Consider the following 19,860-nt stretch of genomic DNA (forward strand, 5'->3'; position numbering starts at 1 on the left):
ATGCCACGTCCAGGCACGCCATGCCGAACCTAGGCGCGTCTGGTGGTTCTCCAAGCGAAATCCCGTAGCCCCGGTTTGTTCCCGGCGGCTTGGGCCGGAGCAAGGCAAGGGGCTGCAAGGCAGGGCGGGCGCCGGGTTGGGCGCGAGAGGGCGGGCGGGCGGGCGGGCCGGCGCGCGCCTTGGAGATTGGTCTGCTCTGCGCTCGGCCCTCCCCAGCGCTACCGCTACCGCCGCCCCTGAGGACTGTGTGGAGTCAAGTCGGGCCGAGCCGAGGCTTCAGAGAGGCGGTGGCTTCCGCAACGAGCAAAAGAGGTGGGCGAGGAGGGCGAGGGCCACTTCTGAAGGATCCTTTGATACCCGGGGAAGCTTCCCTGTCCCTTTCGCCCGACCGTCGGCTCCTTTTCACTGGGGGAACGAGGGGCAAGGCCAGCCCACCGTTGCCTCCGAGGTGCCTGCCGAAGAACTTGTTTACTTGTCTACCGCTGGGCCAGGAGCTTACAAGGGAGGCAGGCGAGCGCTGGACTGCGGTATCTGGGAGAGAGAAATCCAATGAAAGCGGGGTGGGTGGGGTGTTATGCTGGCGCCGAGGGCCAGAGCCGGGCAGTTTCTAGCTTGCCTTGCGCGCTTGTACTGTAGTCTGCCGGACTTTCGCCCCTGCAGCTGAGGAGCACTCCGTGAATGGGGTGTAACTCTTGCAGTTCTGCAGAGCGTGGTTGTAGCTGTGGAAATTCTGCAGCAGATAAAGACAGACAATCCAGTATCTGGGGGGGGAGTGGCAGTTTCATCCTCTGTAACTCTCCCAGGTGTTTTTAATACTCGGTTGCTTTTTGTACTTGAAGGTACAGGACGCTACCTTTATACTGTACCGTGCAGGAATTCCAAGGGCCAAACATAACCCTTACCACAATTTCCTTCGTTATTTCCGGGATAACTTCCTTCTCACCCAGCCCCAGTTGAAAAAGTGGGTTTCTTGTGTTCTTTATCCTCACTTTCTGTATGTTCCTCTCTTACTGTGTTTGATATAGTACTCTACTCTCTGGAGTCCAGAAGGCTAACATGCTACCAGACTCTAAAAAGTTTGGGGAGAGGGATCCCAAAGAAGACCCATCTGTCACTCTCTTCCGGGAATACCTGAGGATCAAGACAGTCCAGCCTCAGCCTGATTATGGTATTAAGTCTCATTTTTCTTCTTTCCTTAAAGAAAGCCAAAGTCGTACAGCTTTCTGTTTGACTAGATCTAATTTGCAGCCAGCTTTTGGCTGAACCATTAGATGTCCACCATCTGATAGGAGCACATCAAAAACCTGATCCCTTTTATCAGTGAGAGTTGGCATTCTTCCATGATTCATTAGGCAAAGAAAAGCAAACTGATTTCTAAAGTTTACTTGAATAGAATTTATCTTACCTGTTTTGTCCATGGTGCATTCAATTCATTTGCCATGTACAGTTGGTCTTGTTGTGAAAAGAAAAGGCTCATCCAATTCAGTTGTATGTATGTGAACTATAGTATATGTCTAAACTCCTTCATTCCTTTTTATTCCATATGAATTTAATGCTGCTGTAAGGTTTTTGAATGCAACTCAGAATCTGATAAATCCAATGAAACTCTGAATACAAGGCTATTGATAATCAGCTTTTCTAGCGAGAAAGCAAAACTGGCTGGCCCTTTTTAGTCTCCCACCTTAAAAGCAGGCAAAGAGAAAAGCAGGAGTGTGCAAAAAAAACCACACCTTTTTGTCAAATTTCTTAGTCTTACACAGCTTGCACTGACCGTCATAGTGTTAGAAACATTATTTGATATTATGCAAACCTCTTGATTTTCTCAGCGCTTCTGCGAACAATGGGCGTTAGAAGGGGAAAGAAATACATTTTCTGGCATATAACTCAGAGCTTTGTTAGAGGTTAGCATTATTATCTCTCATTGGGTTGCTGAGAATACACATTTTAAGTTACAGCAAACAAATAGAATCCATATTTTGCACTTCAACTTTGCACTACTTTGCTAGGCTAAGCTTGGCAATTCTTCTAGAGACTTTTTCTCTGCAGTTGGCACATTAGGCTACAATGGGGCTCAGCTTATCAGGGAATAAAAGGTAAAGTTAGGCACCCTCTGTATATGCCCAGGATGGCGAACCTATGGCACGTGTGCCACAGGCGGCATGCGGAGCCATTTGTCAGGGCACGCAAGGCATTGCCCTGTCAACTGGCCAGCATGCATGCACGTGCTGGCCAGCTGACTTTGGCCTTCTTTTGAGGCCATTTTTTGCCCTCCCCAGGCTCCAGAGGCTTTATAGGAGCCTGAGGAGGGTGAAACAGCCTCCCCTGCCCACCCCGGAGGCCCTCCGGAGGCTTCAAGAGCTTCCCTGAAGCCTCTGAAGCACAATAAAATGGCCCTAGGGGCAAACTGGAAGTTCAGGAGCGGACTTCCGGTTTGCCCTAGGGACCGTATTTTTGCGCTCCGGAGGCTTCAGGGAAGCTCCTGAAGCCTCTGGAGGGCCTCCGGGGATGGGAGAGGCTGTTTTCGCCCTCCCCAGGCTCCTATAAAGCCTCTGGATCCTGGTGAGGGCAAAAAAGCATGCCAAAAATGGGAGCGCTGGTCATGCACGCATGCGTGCTGGGGTCGTGCGCATTGCATTATGGGTTGGCACGCCCGCACATGATCCCCCTGCACTCCCCTTGCTTTTGGCATGCAAGCCAAAAAAGGTTCGCCATCACTGGTATATGCTCTAATCCTTTCAGGGAGCCTTTCACTGCAATACTACATATCTTGTGCATATTGATTTTCAAAATTTGTTGCACTGATAATCAGCATTCGGTACCTGAAACTTGTTAACAAAATGAAGAGGAGGAGAGAATTAACTTTCATATTGTATCATGGGTTTCTTTTAATTTTGAGAGCAGTTTATGATCGGACTGTACTATATTACATTGTGAGATTATAATTCTTGGTAAAGAAAAGGTTTTTTCAAACCCTTTTAAAATTATGCATAGCTTGCTGTGTACTTTTGTACAAATAACTAGCACAATGTGTAGCATATCTTTGCAAGCTGGCTATATTAAATGACATTTTAAATATATATGTATTAAATGAAGATTTTCCTGAGCAAATACACAGTACCAACATAACTGTTTGATTTATGATTAATTTATGCACCTGCGTGATATTTTGTCCCTGGTGCGTTCATACAGAATTCTGCCTATGTAAGAAACATATTAGGAGTGTGATTATTTAGGATAGTTTATTCATTTGTTACTAAAAATGCCCCAAATAATGTGGTAGGAAATGTGTGTACATGCGTGCACACGCACACACATACATCTGTGTGTGTATGTATGTAGTCTTGGATCTATGACCATAGTAAGGATCAGAATTTCTATTGCTAAATTTTTAAATGATTTTTAAATAAATCATATCCAATTTTATGACCTTTTTTGAGGGAGTTGTGAAATAAGCAAATCACTGCAATTGTGAAGTGAATTGTGGAGTCATTAAGCAAATCCAACACCCCCCCCCCCCCACTGGGTGTTTATTGGAAGTAGCTGGGAAGGTTACAAATGACAATCATAGATCCCAAGGATGCTGCAGCTTTCGTAACTGCATGTTGGTTGTCAAGCAACCAAATTTTGGTCATGGGGGGGATCTGTGGGGATGCTACGATCGTCATAAGTGCCAGAACTGATCGCAAGTCATTTTTTTTCAGTGCTGTGGTGATTCAAATAGTCTCTAAACAAATGATTATAAGTTGAGGACTACTTGTGTGTGTGTGTGTGTGTGTGTGTGTGTGTGTGTGTGTACACACACACACATGTACTTGCTTGCTCACATAATTATTTCTAGGTAATATCCCACTGAACCTAGTAAGACTTACTTCTAAATAATTTGTAGAAGATAGAAGTGTTAGTTATCTAAGATCAATATACTTCTTAAGCATGAACCATGTTCATGTTTCACTCTTGGATAATAATGTATGATCACAGTTCAGGGAACAATAGAAAATAAGAGTTTTAGTGTATTCTGTGAAAACTTTGCCTTTTTAAATAGGAGGTCACCCACCGTATTGTAGATCTCCTGAATTTTTAATGATAGAATATTGGATCCAAATCCAAGAGAAAAATAAGGTTCTTTTGCATTAGTTAATGTGGCATACTTTTGAGATGTAGAAGCTAAGCAGAATGTCGTGCGGCTTGTTCCTTATGTCCAAAAAAAGAAAGTTATACTCATACAAGCCAGCAAGCACTGAAGGAAGAAAATATTATTACCTATCTTTTAAATTTGGTTTGAAGGAGCATCTCCAGGAGAAGAATCCATCAAAAGCTAATATCAGTTGCGCATTTGCATGGCTAATGAAATTCTTAAGAATAAAAGCTACAGGTTTTTTTCCCCTCTTGCACTTTAGTTTTCTGGCCATATAAACTTATGCAGTCAGAAACCTATACAATATATTATATATAATCTATACAAACCTTTTGAAAGGTAGAAGACTTGGCAAGAAAGCAATTTCACATTTGCCTCTCTGTTACTATTTATGCAGAAAATATGCTTATGATTTCATCTATGGGATAAATGAGGCAGTGTAATTCTTCAGAATGTCTCTACTATGCATAGTGTTGATCTTGCATTATCTGAGGAAGAAACAGAGGCCATTATGAGTTGCACTGTATAAAAATTGAACAAAGGAATTAATGGAAATGACAAGACTCAAGAACTTTTATAATCTGGATGAGGAATGTGTTTAATTCTCACAGTGATTTCTATACAGTTTTTATATCCATCAGTTGATATTTAGAAATAGTCCCCCAAAAGAACAAAGCATCAGGTCTGGGTTTTGAGTGAGCTCACTTTGGATGGTGATTAGTTGTTTATTTTGTTCTGTGTCCACTTATCTTTTAACTTGATTTTCATGTTTCATTATGATTATTTTATTGATTGTTATCTTCCCAAAAGTTCATGTTGTTTGGATGGCCATATAAATAAATAAAATAGTACAAGTCTGTCTAGTTCAGGGGCGTCAAACTGGTGGCTCACGGGCCGGATTCATCATGTGCAGGCCACACCTACCCCAATTCCGCAAAGGGGAAACGTCACATGACGGCAACGTAATGCAGTGAGTTTGACACCCGTGGTCTAGTTGATTTCTTCTCCCAGTGCCTGTGTCCATATAGAAAATCAGCATTAAGTGCAAGGCTGACCTCCATCTAGATCTTCATCGTTTTCATTGTGGAGGAGCGAATGTTTCTATTGAATAGAGTTGTAGAACTTTCATTGTCAACTAATCTATTCAATAGAAACATTCATTCAGAATAACATTCTTAAGGCCTTTATATTAATTCTAGAATGCCTCAGTGTGCCAATGTTTCTCCTTTTAATAATTGATGCTTTTTAAAAATTGTTTATGGACTGGATAATACATATCAGGGAGAACTGAAGTGCACCGCCTTGAAATGTAAAGTAGAAACAACGATGGCTCAGTTGACGGGAGTGCTGGAAGCACTACTTGTCTCTTCAGGGGTGTCTTATTGTTAATTTTCATGGCTTTGGACAATTTGCTGTATGTCTTTCCATGATAATGGTTGTCATGTTTAAAAATATTCGTAGAGTAATTAAATTATACTTGTAATAGATGACAAGTGAGCTTTAAACACATGTTTCAGAGATAAGATGGCGCAAGATTTCAAAACTTGTCCAATGCTTTATCCTTGGGCAAAGTTTTAATTCAAATATTGCACATGGGGAAAAGTTTTATAGAACTTGTACTGTCATTTAAAAAAATTAAATATTGATTGAAGTAAAAAGACATGTAATGGTGGCTTCCTATTCTCTTCCAGAAATGGCAGTAAAATTCCTGGAAAGAATAGCTTCTGAACTCGGTCTACAGTGTCTGAAAGTGGAGGTAAAATAATGAGAAACCCTTGCACTTATTTCGGATTCTATCACTTTCTGATTTGTTGCTGCATGGCCTCTTTGCGCTCATAATTTAGGCAGAAAATCAGCATCATTTATCTTAGTCATTCAGGTTTAAACTTTTGAGATAAGGGATTTAAGAAAATAAAACTTCACCAGCATATATTGTTATTGATAGCAACATAGAAGTGATTTGTTATTGCTTTCTACAAGGATGGTTGTGAGGGATGGGGTGGGAGAAGGATTTCCCTGTCTAACATCATCAGGAAATCCCCCATTCAAGTTCTATGCAAATCTAATCTAATTTACTTTTTAGCTTATAAAAATATCAGCTAGACCCTGCTATCTGCTGAGTCAAAGTAAAGGAATACTGTCTCTCATATATATTACTGCTATAGCTCAGGATTTCAATTTCATTCCATTGTTAAAATAGATATAATGGTACATTGGGGCAATTTTTGTTTGGCCAATTTTTCAAAGAGATTTTTCTGTGCATTGTTTGACTAATGTTGCTTTACTCTGTCAACTGAGTTAATAATAAGGAATAAGGTGGAATTAATTTCAAATTAGGAGGAAAAAAACTGGAAATGATTTTAACAAAGTTCAGTGACATAGGCTAAGGGCTTGCTAACTAGAAACATGTTTAAAAAATAGTGACCCGTACATCTATCCAAATTAAACTCTTTAATAGCATATACTAATTATCCACAGGATAAAGTGGACAATTGGTGGAATTTTCATTTTTGCAACTTATCCCCTTCAAATGTTTTTGCTGTTCTCATCTGTTTCTTTTCTTTTCAGAGTTGCGTAAAGTCTTATTTCCTGTATAGTTGCAAGCCACATACCCATATTACAATTGCATGTGTGATAGAAATGCAAAGATACAGACATGCAGTCAGTAGATCAGTTTACATATCTGTTTTCCATGAAATCCGCATGCATCAAAGAGAATAAATCCATGCTGCTAGAATTAGTCCAGGCAGTTGCATCATTCACATATAGGGTTACAGCAGTGGTTTTCATGTGTCTGTACAAAGCATATTATTGAGATAGTGATCATTATTCAAAATCACTTGGATCATGTCATTTACCAGCTATAGTGTTAGCTGCCTACTTAAGCAGTGTGTAGGTTTATAGAGGAAATGGCTATCTAAGTTTGTTAGTCTTAATAATTCTATCTTCTAATTTCAAAGACAATGTATCTAAATATCAGTTACTGGGGACCAATAATCCTCATGTCCTGCTTGTAAATCTCCAAGCACGAGCAAACCGGTAGCCCCAGTATTTGCAACCCACCTCTGTCCGTAAACATCATGTAACTGATTTGATGGCCTCACATACCAGAACTTAGTTATGAGGATGAAAATGAGCTGATAATACAAACAAGGAGCCATTTAGGTTAGTTTAACCATCTTGGACAAAAAGCAAAATAGAAGTGCAGTAAGAGTTTTTAAAATTGATTTTTAATTTTGATTAATTAGGGTCCATTGAATGCTCCTTTTGATTAATTAGGGTTCCTGGCATGAAGATAATTGATTCAGGCTTACTATCAAGTGTCTGATTGAATCATACTATGGTATGTTTTAGATTGTTTATGGTTTGTAGTAAACCTGTTGGAGCTGTAATCCTTTGAAGAGCCTGCTATCCAGTTAATCTGTTATTACAGGTTCTATATCCAGTAACCCAGCCTGACCTTTTCAGCTTTTTGTGTCACATTTAGACTGATACGTGTTACAAATGAATGCTATGGAAAATGTTTTTACTAGGAATAGGCAAGAAATATCCTTTTGCTAGGCGGTTCTCTTATGTATGTCCCCAGGTTGACTGAGCTGAAAGTGTTAAAATGCTCCTATGTAAATAAATCATTTCAAGAACTGGAACTTGCCTTTCTTTCAATACTTATGGTAATCAGAACCAGTTTTATAAAACTGAATTGACTTCCAGCCTGTTTGAGTTTCCCATGCCGTTTTGAGTTGCTATGGGCTCCCTCTAATGACATCTGGATTTTCTCTAAACAGAAAACTAAAATTGAGAAATGGTAAACGGATCTTGATTATATGGTACTTTGGAGTTGCCTGAAGGGACAGTAGAAAAAGAAGGCATGTCTGTCTGAAAAATCATTTTGTACTTTCCTTTACAGTTACTTATGTCTGAAAAGCAGTTTTATATGTATAAATATTATATGCAGTGATTATTGCTTTCACTTTCTGTATCTGTACTTCTGCTATTGTTTTCAGTGTCTGGATTCACATAGCACGCTAAGCATAATGATACGGTGTTGAGCAAGATGCTGGGCTAGACACAAGTTATCTAGCAAAAGTGACTATCATACAAGTCAGGATTTCAGCAATGAAACTGTGAAATTCTTAGCAATCATGCTGTCTGCTTTTTTTTTAAATTAAATGTAATAAAAGCATTTTGCCATTTTCTTAGAATAAATAATATAACTTTTCAAATTCAAAACTTATTTTATAAAATTGTCTTCTCCCCATGAAATATATAGCGTGTGCTTACTGAAAACTATACAAAGTGAGTCCTGTTTTCCAACGTGACACAAAGATGATGTAATGTTCTGTTGCAGGTATGCCCTGACCGTGTGATCACCATTCTGACTTGGAAAGGCACAAACCCACAACTCCGCTCCATCTTACTGAATTCTCATACAGACGTTGTTCCCGTCTTTGAGGTTAGGAGGTCACACGGGGGATTCGGTAGCAACTTTAACCTTGCTGGAAAAGAGAATTGGGGGATGATTAGGTTCTTTCTTCAAAACAACTTGCAAAAGCCAGGAAACATTATTCCAGGGGAGAAGGGGTGGATCTTATCTTTCTCTTTGCTATTCCTTGTTTTAATTTACAGGTAGTCCTTGGCTTGGGATCATTTGTTTAGCGACCTTTTAAAGTTACAGTGACACTGAAAAAAAGGGACTTATGACTGGTCCTTGCACTTAAAGTGACGCAATGCCTCCATGATCACATTATCATCATCCAATCATTTTTGCAACTGGCTTGCATTTACAATAGTTGCAGCTATTCTAGAGTCGTTTGATCACCATTTGCCTTCCACCACTTTCCATCCAGCTTTTGACAAGCAAGGTCAATGGGGAATTTGGAAGGGAAGATCGCAAATTGAGATCATGTGATGTCTCTGTGATTGTGGTGATTCACTTAAGGACCACGGCGCAAACAAAAATCATAAAATTGGGTATGGTCACTTGATTTTTCACCTAACTACTTCAGTACTACTACTACTTTAACAATGAATTCATGGTTCCAAGTGTGGTTGTAAGTCGAGGACTACAACTGTAGTTGTAGTGCAGTGGTTAGAATGCAGTGTTGCAGGCTAACTCTGCCAACTGCCAGCAGTTCAATTCTCACCGGCTCAAGGTTGACTCAGCCTTCCATCCTTCCGAGATGGGTAAAATGAGGACCCAGATTGGTAGGGGACAATATGCTGTCTCTGTAAACTGCTTAGAGAGGGCTGTAAAGCACTATGAAGTGGTATCTAAGTCTTAAGTGCTATTACTACCTCTACACAAGATACAGATTATACTGCTTTTATGATGTGATAAAAATTCAGGCCATTAATAGTGCATGAAAATTCCTTTCCTCTCTGGAAATGAAAAGATGAGTTACACGATGAATCTCATGGTTTTTCAATTAAGGTTAAATCTGCACTTTGTAACATTTTCAGTTCTGAGATTTGTAGGAATAGAAACACTATGGGGGAAAATAAAAATCTTACTAACTAGTGGTTGTTTAATAAAGACATTTTATTTTACTGTGGATATTTGCAAAGAAAAAAATAGTTGTTTGGTATATCTGTCTATAATATTGCAACTCCCCATAATAACAATGGAGTAAAGAGAAATCAAACAACTTGCTTATTTATGTACTTACTATCGGAGCAGTAAATTGATACTGCTTATATAAGGATTCAAGATTACTTTACTTTTATTTAGACTTTTATACCGCCCCCTCTCCCCAAAGATGGCTTACAACAATAATTATATGAATAATTATTAATGATTATTGGCTTTCAAATAGCAAATAAAATGATGATGGGCGTAAGCCAAGAGGATATCTATATTTTTCAATAACTAGAAGTATATCCTAGAAGAATGGATAGGTGTCATGTAGCCACCACTTAGTGGATTTTTTTTTACTTCACATTGTTTACAAAGCAATCCACATAACTGACAAACATTAAGGCATTATATCAATTTGTATAATTATCCAAGTAACATACGTTATCTCAGTTACATAAATGTGCATTTAATGGACTAAATAGACATTCATTCTGTGAATGAAGGCAAATAAATATTCACATCCCAGGATAATGTTGCAGGATCCAATCTGAGTCTCTCACTAGGACCAGAAGTTTGTTCTTCCAAGCTTTTGGACTCATACTGCTCCCTGAGGATGGGCTCCAGCACAAGTCTGAAAGCTGGAAGGACAAACTTCTGGTCTCAGTGACCAACTCAAATTGGATCTTACAGACATTCATTCCCTTCATTGGTGGGGTAAGAGTGTTTCTATAGAGACATTTTAGATAAAAGAAATATAATAAGGAAATAAAGTAAAAATGGGTATATTTGCTTAGTTTCAGTGGAAAAAAGAGCACAAAGGGCTATACTTTAGTCCCCGATTCTTTGGCATCCTACATTTGTCCTCAGAAGGAAGACTGATGTTTCTCTCATCTACTCTGAAATATTCCAAAATATTAAGGCTTGAGCAAAAAGAAAAGCAGTGATGACTGATTAAGTCATTCTAGGGATTTCCAGAACTCCTCACTGAAACATGGTTTGGAATATAGTACAAACATAGGATATAAAAACATTGTGCTTTAGATACTGACTACTCAAAAGGAAAATACAAGCACAAGAAAGGAAGCTTAGGGGAACAAGATAATAAAGTAGCATCACTTACATGTGTACTTAACTGTTTTTTAAATTGTCCTTAAATATTAATTCTTAACTGCATATTGGGTTTTTACAATTGGGGTATTTTAAAGCTGATTTTTAACTGTCTAATGATGTAATTTGTTTCCTCCTCCGTGTATGTATGTGTGTTGTGTATGTATGTACGTTTTTGTGCTGTTATATATCTTTTATGTTTTATGCTCCATTGTACGCCGCCCCGAGTCCTACTTGGAAAGGGAGCGGCTAATAAATCAAAATTTATTATTATTATTATTATTACTTATGTTTAGCACATTCTCCTGAAATAGTTAAGACCAACACTTTAGGCTGGTGCATTATCTACTGGAGGAATAAATAAAAAAAACCAATAATTCAAGAAAAAATGCCATTGCTTTCTTTCCAACTATAAGTCTGACTCTAAAATTGTGGTCCATAAGCAGTATATTTGTTCCAGGCAAATCTTTTGAGCTTGTATTACAGTTGTAATACTCTAGTGGAAAATTGGTACAAAACAACTACTCCATAGTTGCTGAGATTTTATTGTGATATAAATAAAAGTAGAAAACTGCCATTCAGTGCAGCGAATTAGTTAGCATAAAAACTCTGGTTTTTAAAAAAAAAAGTGGTTCTGAAAGAGGAAGCTCTGTGAAATGTTAATGTAAATCCAGAAAGCTCCAACAAAATTTGAAACTGGATGATGGAGAGCTCTAAATGAAGCTCCCAGCTTTAATTAAATTACCATAGCAGATTTACAGCCTCACCAACTTTCGGTAATGATAAAAGGAGGCAATTAACATGATGCCTTCATGATTATTTTGCTCCTGGTTACCTTGCAGCTTCCATGCTTTGCAACTTTTCCCAGAAAAACTGCTTCCTGACACAAACAGAGAATTCAAAAAAGCACCTTTCCAAAAGTCATCCTTGCTGAACTCAGAAGCAAGTTTTTCAAAGGTTTCCTAATTTCTCACGTTATGAAATGTGTAGGCTTATGTAGATTTCTTCCCAGTATTGTAGCATATCTCCGAAAACAGTCAGGCTTTTCCTTTAATATTTTAGCAGGCTGCCATAAGGGCAAAGCCTCATTTCTCATCCATTCACATTTTTCTAATTGTTTCATTTTCTTTCCTGTAGGAATATTGGCAGTATGATCCTTTTTCAGCTTTCAAGGACTCTGAGGGAAATATCTATGGACGGGGAGCTCAAGATATGAAATGTGTATCCATCCAGTACGTGTAACCCATCTTGTCTTTCTATTTATGTTCTAGAACAGGGGTGTAAAACTCGGGGCTATCACGTGGTCGTCAAGTGATGTTTCATGACTTTTCTCCCCTTCACTAAAACGGGGGTGTGGCCAGCGCGTGACGCAAGCGGCTTGTGGGTCCTGAGTTTGACATCCATGTTCTAAACAGTACAAAAGACATTTATTTAATAAGGAAATCTACTTCAACATTTTATCTTGCAAAATGATGGAAGTGAAGGGATGTGACCAAGGGAATAATTCGTGCAAAAGGCATTTTAGTTATAACTGTGAAAGTGTTAGAAATCAATATATAACTTGATTTGTTAATCCTGTCTGTTTTGATTCTCTCCTATTGTTTATTTGTTTGTTTGTTTGTGTATTTGTTTATTTATTGAATTTATATTGCCGCCTATTCGCCCATGGTGACTCAAGGTGGCTTACAGAATAAAAGACTACATTCAAAACAATAAAAACTAACAAAAAGAACCAAATAAATTAATATAGTACAATATAACAAAATCATCCCCTGCCTCCCACCCCCCACCCTGGTGACAGCAGATCACATGAGCCATTTAATGGGCTCCATCCCGCTCTGGGTTCCCCAGGCTCGCTCGCACAACCAGGTCTTTAGCCCCTTCTGGAAGAGTATTAGAGTGGGGGCCATTCTAATCTCAGGGAGGGGGGAAATGATGTTTCAGAGAAAGGGAGCCACCATGGAAAAGGCTCTTCTTCTCGGTCCCACCAGGTGTATCTCCCTCGGGGATGAGGCCTGCAACATTCTTTGCCTCCCTGCTCTAATTATACCCTATTGTTTCATAGTGACAACATAGATCAGGAGTGGGCAATTAATTTTTCCAAGGGACTGTTATGAAGGGCCAAACAAAAATGCTGTGAAGATATATAGGCAGGGATGCATGGACATGTGTAAATTGAAAAAAAAAGATATAGTTGCTTTCAAAATAAAAGCAATGCACTTGTATTGAGTGCATAATGTAAGTGAGAACAGTCTACTGGGCCTCTAGCAGCCCAAGAGGAACTGGTCTACCTGTCTTTGAAGCATGAGGGGGGCTTGCCTGCCACTCTTGCTGAGACAGTTAACTTCCCCCTTTGGTACTTCTGGCAGTTAAGCCTATTTAATTTCCCATTTATAAGAGCCAGACAGAGATAACCAAAGGGCTGGATGTGGCCTGGAGGCCATAAAATGCCCAGGTCCGACATAGACTTTCTCCATGATAACCTGTCCCTCACCTAGTCCTTCAGGCCATTCATAATCTCTGTAACTGAGTACATCCATCTTGGTGTTGATTGTTCTTTTCTTCTTTTTCCTTCCACTGACTGCCTATCAACATAAATCTGATCAATATTACCCCATTTGCTGGGGTTTAATGCTGTATTTTAGAGATCAGCTGCTTTATATAAATACAATATACATTGTATTTTTTTGTCCCTTATCTTATTTTCTCTTTTTTCTATTTGTTTTTATTCTTATATCTTTTTTCTTCGTTTCTGTTTATAAATGCAATTACATAAAAATATAAAAATGGTATTTCATTGGCCCAAAAAACTAGCAAGCTGGAATAGACAGATTGCTACTCCATTCAGAAGATAGCTGAATGGTACCTGGTTAATTCTTGCAAGAGAAAATAGGCGCCTTGTATATGAACATCTGACTCTACTTTGCCCTCCAAGGCATGTTTTAGAATTCAGGGAGTTTTGATCCAGACTCCAGCTAAGTGTTTGCTCCTTTCCAATATCCAGTATCCATCATCAACACAGACACATTCCTTTTCCTTAAAAAAAGCTATATTATCTTTTTAATGAGCCACTAAATAAGGCATTTTTTTTCCAGATACCTAGAAGCCATACGGAGACTGAAAGCTGAAGGAAGACATTTTCCACGAACCATTCATATGAGCTTTGTCCCAGGCGAGTTAAATAATAGGCACATAGTATAATTGGTTGTCTCCTAGTTGTTGCTCAAAGTAGTTTTTGCTCAAACTGATAGATCATAGAAGCCAAAAAATGGCAACTCAACACCATAGGGTTCACTCTGCTTTCATGTGCAAAGGGGCCTCAACTAACAGTCTGCTGAGGGCATATTCTCACAACAGAGCATCTCTTGTGTGTCAATTCAGCAGCGGACCAAAGACAAGCTAAGGTGTTCTGGTATGAAAATAATGTTATGCTTGGCAGAAAATTTCCCATGTGGACATTCTAGGATGTGTGGAGATCAACCATCTACTAGCTTCTGTTGGCCTTCTCCAGAATTGCCCTGTCCCATTGGCTGGTGTTTCATATCTTCTGCCATACTAACACACTTTTTTCAGTGTTCTTATTGTTCAAACATGTGAGCATGTTTTGGGTCTTCCACAAGATAAGTATTTTCATTGAGATGCAAAACTAAAATCTTCGTAGATGGAAGCCCCCTTGTACCCAAGAGTTTTCCTTCACCTTGGAGCTTCTCTTCTTCCAAATCAAGAGTCACACGCTGGCTTTTAAAAGTTCTGTCTACAAGAATACTCAGCAATGGATGCATATATAGCTAGGGTTTTAAAAACCATTGCATGATTTTCAGAGCCCAGATAATAATTTTAAAGGGTTGAAGCTTGTGATTCTAAGCATGCAGTGCTGTGTTAAAAGTGTAATTGAATAAAAAGGGCTTTCAGAGATACTCAAAGCAACTGTTCCAGGAAGCATCAGAGCCAGCTGGAGCAGAGGTATAAGGACAGCAATCGGCAATTCATTTTTCCTAATAAATAATTCTGTGTGGAAGGGAAAAGGAGAAGAAGTACTCCAACCACAGCTCTGAAACCTTTGTAGGCTGTCATATTTTTGACTTGAGGACAGAAGCCATTACTGTGGATATGAGGAAGAGTTTTTACTTAGAATTGGTGATGTTATTTCCCTAGGCAAATGAGATGCAAGCTAAGATGCCTAGTAAAACCCAAAGAAACCAACAAAGTAAACATTTTCAGTATGGATTTGCAACAGAATATTTTCAGTATATTGTTTTGGAAGAAAAACATAGATTTCATTTCTGCAGCAAAATCTCAAAACCACATATTTATCACTGTTGGTTAAACAACATGGGGAGATTAAGTAAAACATATAAATACAAGAAAATATTAGTAGCTCAAGGTTGAACTTTTACAGATCACTCATGCATCTTCCAGCAAAATGCCTAACCACACAATTTTATCAAAAAATCCTGACCATTTAACACACTACAATTCAACCAACACAAGCTATGAAAAAAACAGCACTACCATACATAAAAAAACCTAACAAACTATTACTACAACATAGCATCCCCATAGCCCACAAACCAACTAAAACCTTTAATTTCTAAAACATTGTAAGTAAACCAAAAGACCTATGGCAGGAGCTCCAAAAGAAAAAAAAAACAGGAGTTATCTACAATATACAGTATAAGCGCTGTTCCAGCCACTGTGTAGGACAGACAGGCAGAAGACTAGCAGAGTGCATCCATGAACACTAACTAGCATTCAGAAGACATGATGAAAATTCCTTAATTTCACAACACATGGACAGATCTAACCATAGTTTCAACAGATGAACTGTGAGTTACCTAGACCAAGCTAAATCCAATATGCTGGAGAATTCCATGAAAGCCTCACAAATCAGCCATATCAACTTAGATAAGCAAACAGCAGCCTAATCAAGAAACTACCAAGAAGAAAACAAGACTCCCACCCACAGTGAAAGGACAAGCCACAGCATATATACAGGAGGCAAACCCCACTTTCCTTCTAGCACTGAAGATGTTACCTAATTGTGTAATGAAACATCTGCAAGAACAAAAAACTCAACATCAAGGACTCTATAAAACATACATGTTTTATATCAGGAGACAAATCTATATTTAGGAATGGGGAATATGTAAAGAATGAAAGACAAACAATTAATCAAAATTTCATCACAAGGTTGATTACCTGTTTTTATTACTAATTTGTAGTGTAAAGATTAAAATTCACCCCCCCCCCAAACTGCAGCAGTTGTTTCCTTTAATACTTCTATCAAATCATAAATGATAGCTTTAATAACTCTGTAACTATTGGTATACCAAACCTCTCTGTTTAGTGTCCATATTTCCTCTCAGTAACCATAGAAGAATGATAACTCTTGATTTCCTCCCTGGGTGGCTGCTTGTTCCACAGAAAGCCCAGTAGCAGTAGCTGGGTGGAATGAGAAATTTCTGATGCATTTCTTTAGCCAAAGAAAGAAAATATTTACTGATAAGAGTTCTCATCATCTTTTGCTGCAGGACTGTCTTTGGATCATACTAGATGTCATGTGGAGAAGATAATTAAATTCAGAAGTAGATACGACACCATCACGATACCATTTTTAAAAATGATAATAATTTTAAAAAATCACAGTGCCTCCAAATTTTCATTAGGACCCAGAATAGGGAAAGAGAGACTAATCCTTTATCTTGACATAGTTTCTTTGACAATTCATCCAATCTGTGATCAAGCAGAATATTGTTAGGGTGTGTCATACTCTACTCCAGGGCTTACAGAATATTTGGGGGTGGGGGGGGGATTAATTGAAGAATGACACAGAGGCCTTTGAGCAAATAGATGATTTGGGATCTTTTTGCAGTTCTTCTAAGGTGGGCCTGCTCTGTTCTTTTGTTGCTTCCAGTGAGACTGCACTTGTGGTCTCAAATTTAATGGGATGCCATGTCCCCTTAAACAGAGCGATTGCTTTCCTGATTAATAGCAGGAAACAATTAGTGCATTACAAATTTTGGGACAGACACACAAAAAAGCTGATGAATGGATTTTGGAGAACAAGCAATTTTTGTTCTTTGTGGGCTATGCCAGTGCATAGAGAGGAGGCCCCCTGCGTGCCAGATTGCAAAGCACAAAAGCTCCCTTGGATCCTAGTGGGGACTTTGCACTGTAATTAGCTCTTCAAATATTTCCCCTCTGAAATGCTGGTTTGGGGATCAAAGCAAAAGTAACCGTCTGGGCTTTCTTTTTTTCCTGCAGATGAAGAGATTGGGGGCCACAAGGGGATGGAACTGTTTGTGAAGACTCCTGAGTTTGCGGCACTTAACGTTGGCTTTGCCCTGGATGAAGGTGAAAATCCATAGTATGGCATTTGGGAAGCAATATTGGAATTGAAAAATATGAAGTGACTGAAATCATTTTCCTTTTTTTTTCCTTAATAAAATTATTCTTTGTGATTACTTAGTTTCCTTCTCAAAGCTGTATGACCATAGGTTTGTTGTCTCAGAAGGAAGGTCTATGCAGCCTTGGTGCAGATTCTTTACTTAATAATGATGATAATGTCTACCCTTACCTGAATACAAAGCCAGTTAGTTGATGCTATAATCCTGCTAGCGAAAAGGTTTTGAAGAAAGGCTCCTCTATATTTGAATCGCATTTGTTAATTTATGATTATTGTTTTGTTTTCTCCTAGGCCTTGCAAACCCTACGGACACTTTCACTGTATTCTATGGCGAGAAATGCCCATGGTGTAAGTAAGATCTGAAACCTTCTACTTCCTCTCATCTGTTTTCATTTTAATCTGCATCACCCTAAAATCCATACTGAAAACCATCTGCCGTATCTCCGCCACACATAATGCATGAATTCTTTTGAACAGTTTTTGGAGTTTTGTCAGTTTTACGTCTACTGTAAAAAAAAAAAATTGTTAGTTGCAGCTGTATTTCTTTGCCACGCCGGTTTTCACTCTGTAGAACTGTAGTCACAGTTGCATCACTGGATTGATGTAGAATTTTAGACCTCCCCTGATGCCTATTGTTTTATAGTTTGGAATTTCAATAAAGGCATTATGAAACTTTCTGATATTTTATAGTATATGCCTGCAATTTAATTTAATGCAAATGTTGAAATCTGATTCTCTGAAAACTCAAAAGTACTGCAGTTAATGTTGGCAACTAAATCTAGTTATTAGCCTTTACTCTGTGTGTGTATGGTGTCTCTATGTGTGTGTATTATTGTTTTTATTATTGTGTTTATTATATTCTATTTTATTGTAAAAGATATGCATTATCTTTTCCCCAAATTTTATTTATAATTACAAGAAAATATATGACATGTAAATACATTTTTAAAAAGCAATAAAAAGAACATACACAATTAACAGGATTATCTTCAAATATAAAAAGAGAAAAAGATTAATAAAAATTTTAAAAAAATAAAAATAGAACATTTTTGTTTCTCTTCAAAAGGTACATGAATTATGGTTAGGAGGTAGACTTTTATGGATCATTTTGTTGCCATTTCTAATGTGCAGAAGCAAAGCTCTTCTTTTATTAAAGTTGCTGATTTGTTTGAAACAAGAATATATCTGTTAATTATAGTTGTGTCCTTCAGTGCATTGTAACCTCTTTGGAACATGGCACACTTTCAGGTGAAAGAGAAAGATATATCATGTATATACACTTTATTAAAAATGTGTTAATCTTGGGGATCTAGTTTGAAATAATCTCCCCCCCTCTTATATATACATCAATGGCAATTATATCAAATACCTGCTGTACCTCGGGAATTGTACACTGTGTAAATGCACTAGGAACCATAGAGTTATTTTGGTTCACACTTATATTTAACAGGAAAAAATACTGAGGATAACTGATTAACTCAAAGTTAGTTTGCAAATTATTTTAAGTTTTTTCTCACTATATTAATAGTAATCAATTAAACAAAACTACCAGGAGACTGATATACTTTTTAACTGCACCCATTCTTGCTGTGGTAGTTAAATCATGTCACTGTTTGGCTTGCTTTGCTTTACTTTATTTTTACGTTTACATTTACATTTTTGTTCTTTCTTGAAATGACCTCAGGGATTAAAGTGAAAGTAGAAGGGAATCCGGGACATGGATCCAGATTCATTGAAAATACAGCTGCTGAAAAGATGGTAAGAGACCATTCTCTACAATACATAGGACCAAGGAAGGGTGGGGCGTAGAACTACTTATTAGTATCAGCATGTAAAATCAAATCAAGATAGAAAATCAAATTACACTTTATATAAACTGGCTGTTGTGCTGGCTGTAATGTGCAGTTTGGAGTAGGATTATCAAACTGCAGTACTCAGATTTCGTTAGGCCATAAGTTGATTATGAAATTCAGCCAGGAAACCTCTATGGTCAGATGTTATGAATGTTGTAGCCAGGGCCGGATTTTCCTATAGGCTAACTAGGCTTCAGCCTAGGGCAGTGATGGCGAATCTTTTTTGGCTTGCGTGCCACAAGTGGGGGGAGCGCAGGGGGGTCGAATGTGGGCGTGCCGCACCCATAATGCAATGCGCGACCCCCCCCCAGTGCGCATGCGCCCAAAACATGCGACCCCCCCCCCATTTTTACATGTTTTTTTTTGCCCTCCCCATGCTCCAGGGGCTTTATAGGAGCCTGGGGAGGGCGAAAAGAGCCTCCCCTGACCCCCCGGAGGCCCTCCGGAGGCTTCAGGGACTGTCCAGAGGCTTCCCTGAAGCCTTCGGAGTGCTTAAAACCACCCTCCGAGCAAACCGGAAGTGACTTCCGGGTTGCTCGGAGGGTCGTTTTAAGCGCTCCGAAGGCATCAGGGAAACCTCGGACGGTCCCTGAAGCCTTCGGAACGCTTAAAACCACCCTCCGAGCAAACCGGAAGTGACTTCTGGGTTGCTCGGAGGGTGGTTTTAAGCGCTCCGAAGACATCAGGGAAGCCTCAGACGGTCCCTGAAGCCTTCGGAGTGCTTGAAACCACCCTCTGAGCAAACCGGAAGTGACTTCCGGGTTGCTCGGAGGGTTGTTTTAAG

General features: G+C 38.9%; 1 protein-coding gene across 2 annotated transcripts in view; it reads left to right on the forward strand.

Annotated features, from left to right (window-relative positions):
* The first annotated feature begins 205 nt into the window (after positions 1 to 205).
* ACY1 (aminoacylase 1) overlaps positions 206 to 19,860 on the forward strand; it is a 28,663-nt gene continuing 9,008 nt past the window's right edge. The window contains exons 1-9 of one of the 2 annotated variants that reach the window (XM_081932287.1): positions 206 to 312; positions 1,026 to 1,168; positions 5,827 to 5,891; positions 8,484 to 8,588; positions 11,955 to 12,049; positions 13,913 to 13,989; positions 17,082 to 17,171; positions 17,515 to 17,571; positions 18,908 to 18,981. In XM_081932287.1, coding sequence (XP_081788413.1) covers positions 1,057 to 1,168; positions 5,827 to 5,891; positions 8,484 to 8,588; positions 11,955 to 12,049; positions 13,913 to 13,989; positions 17,082 to 17,171; positions 17,515 to 17,571; positions 18,908 to 18,981 — 675 coding nt within the window. In that variant the 5' untranslated portion in view covers positions 206 to 312; positions 1,026 to 1,056. The other variant, XM_081932288.1, reaches the window with a different exon arrangement.

Source organism: Natrix helvetica (genome assembly GCF_964273705.1).
Source record: "Natrix helvetica genome assembly, chromosome: 1".
NCBI lineage: Eukaryota > Metazoa > Chordata > Lepidosauria > Squamata > Natricidae > Natrix > Natrix helvetica.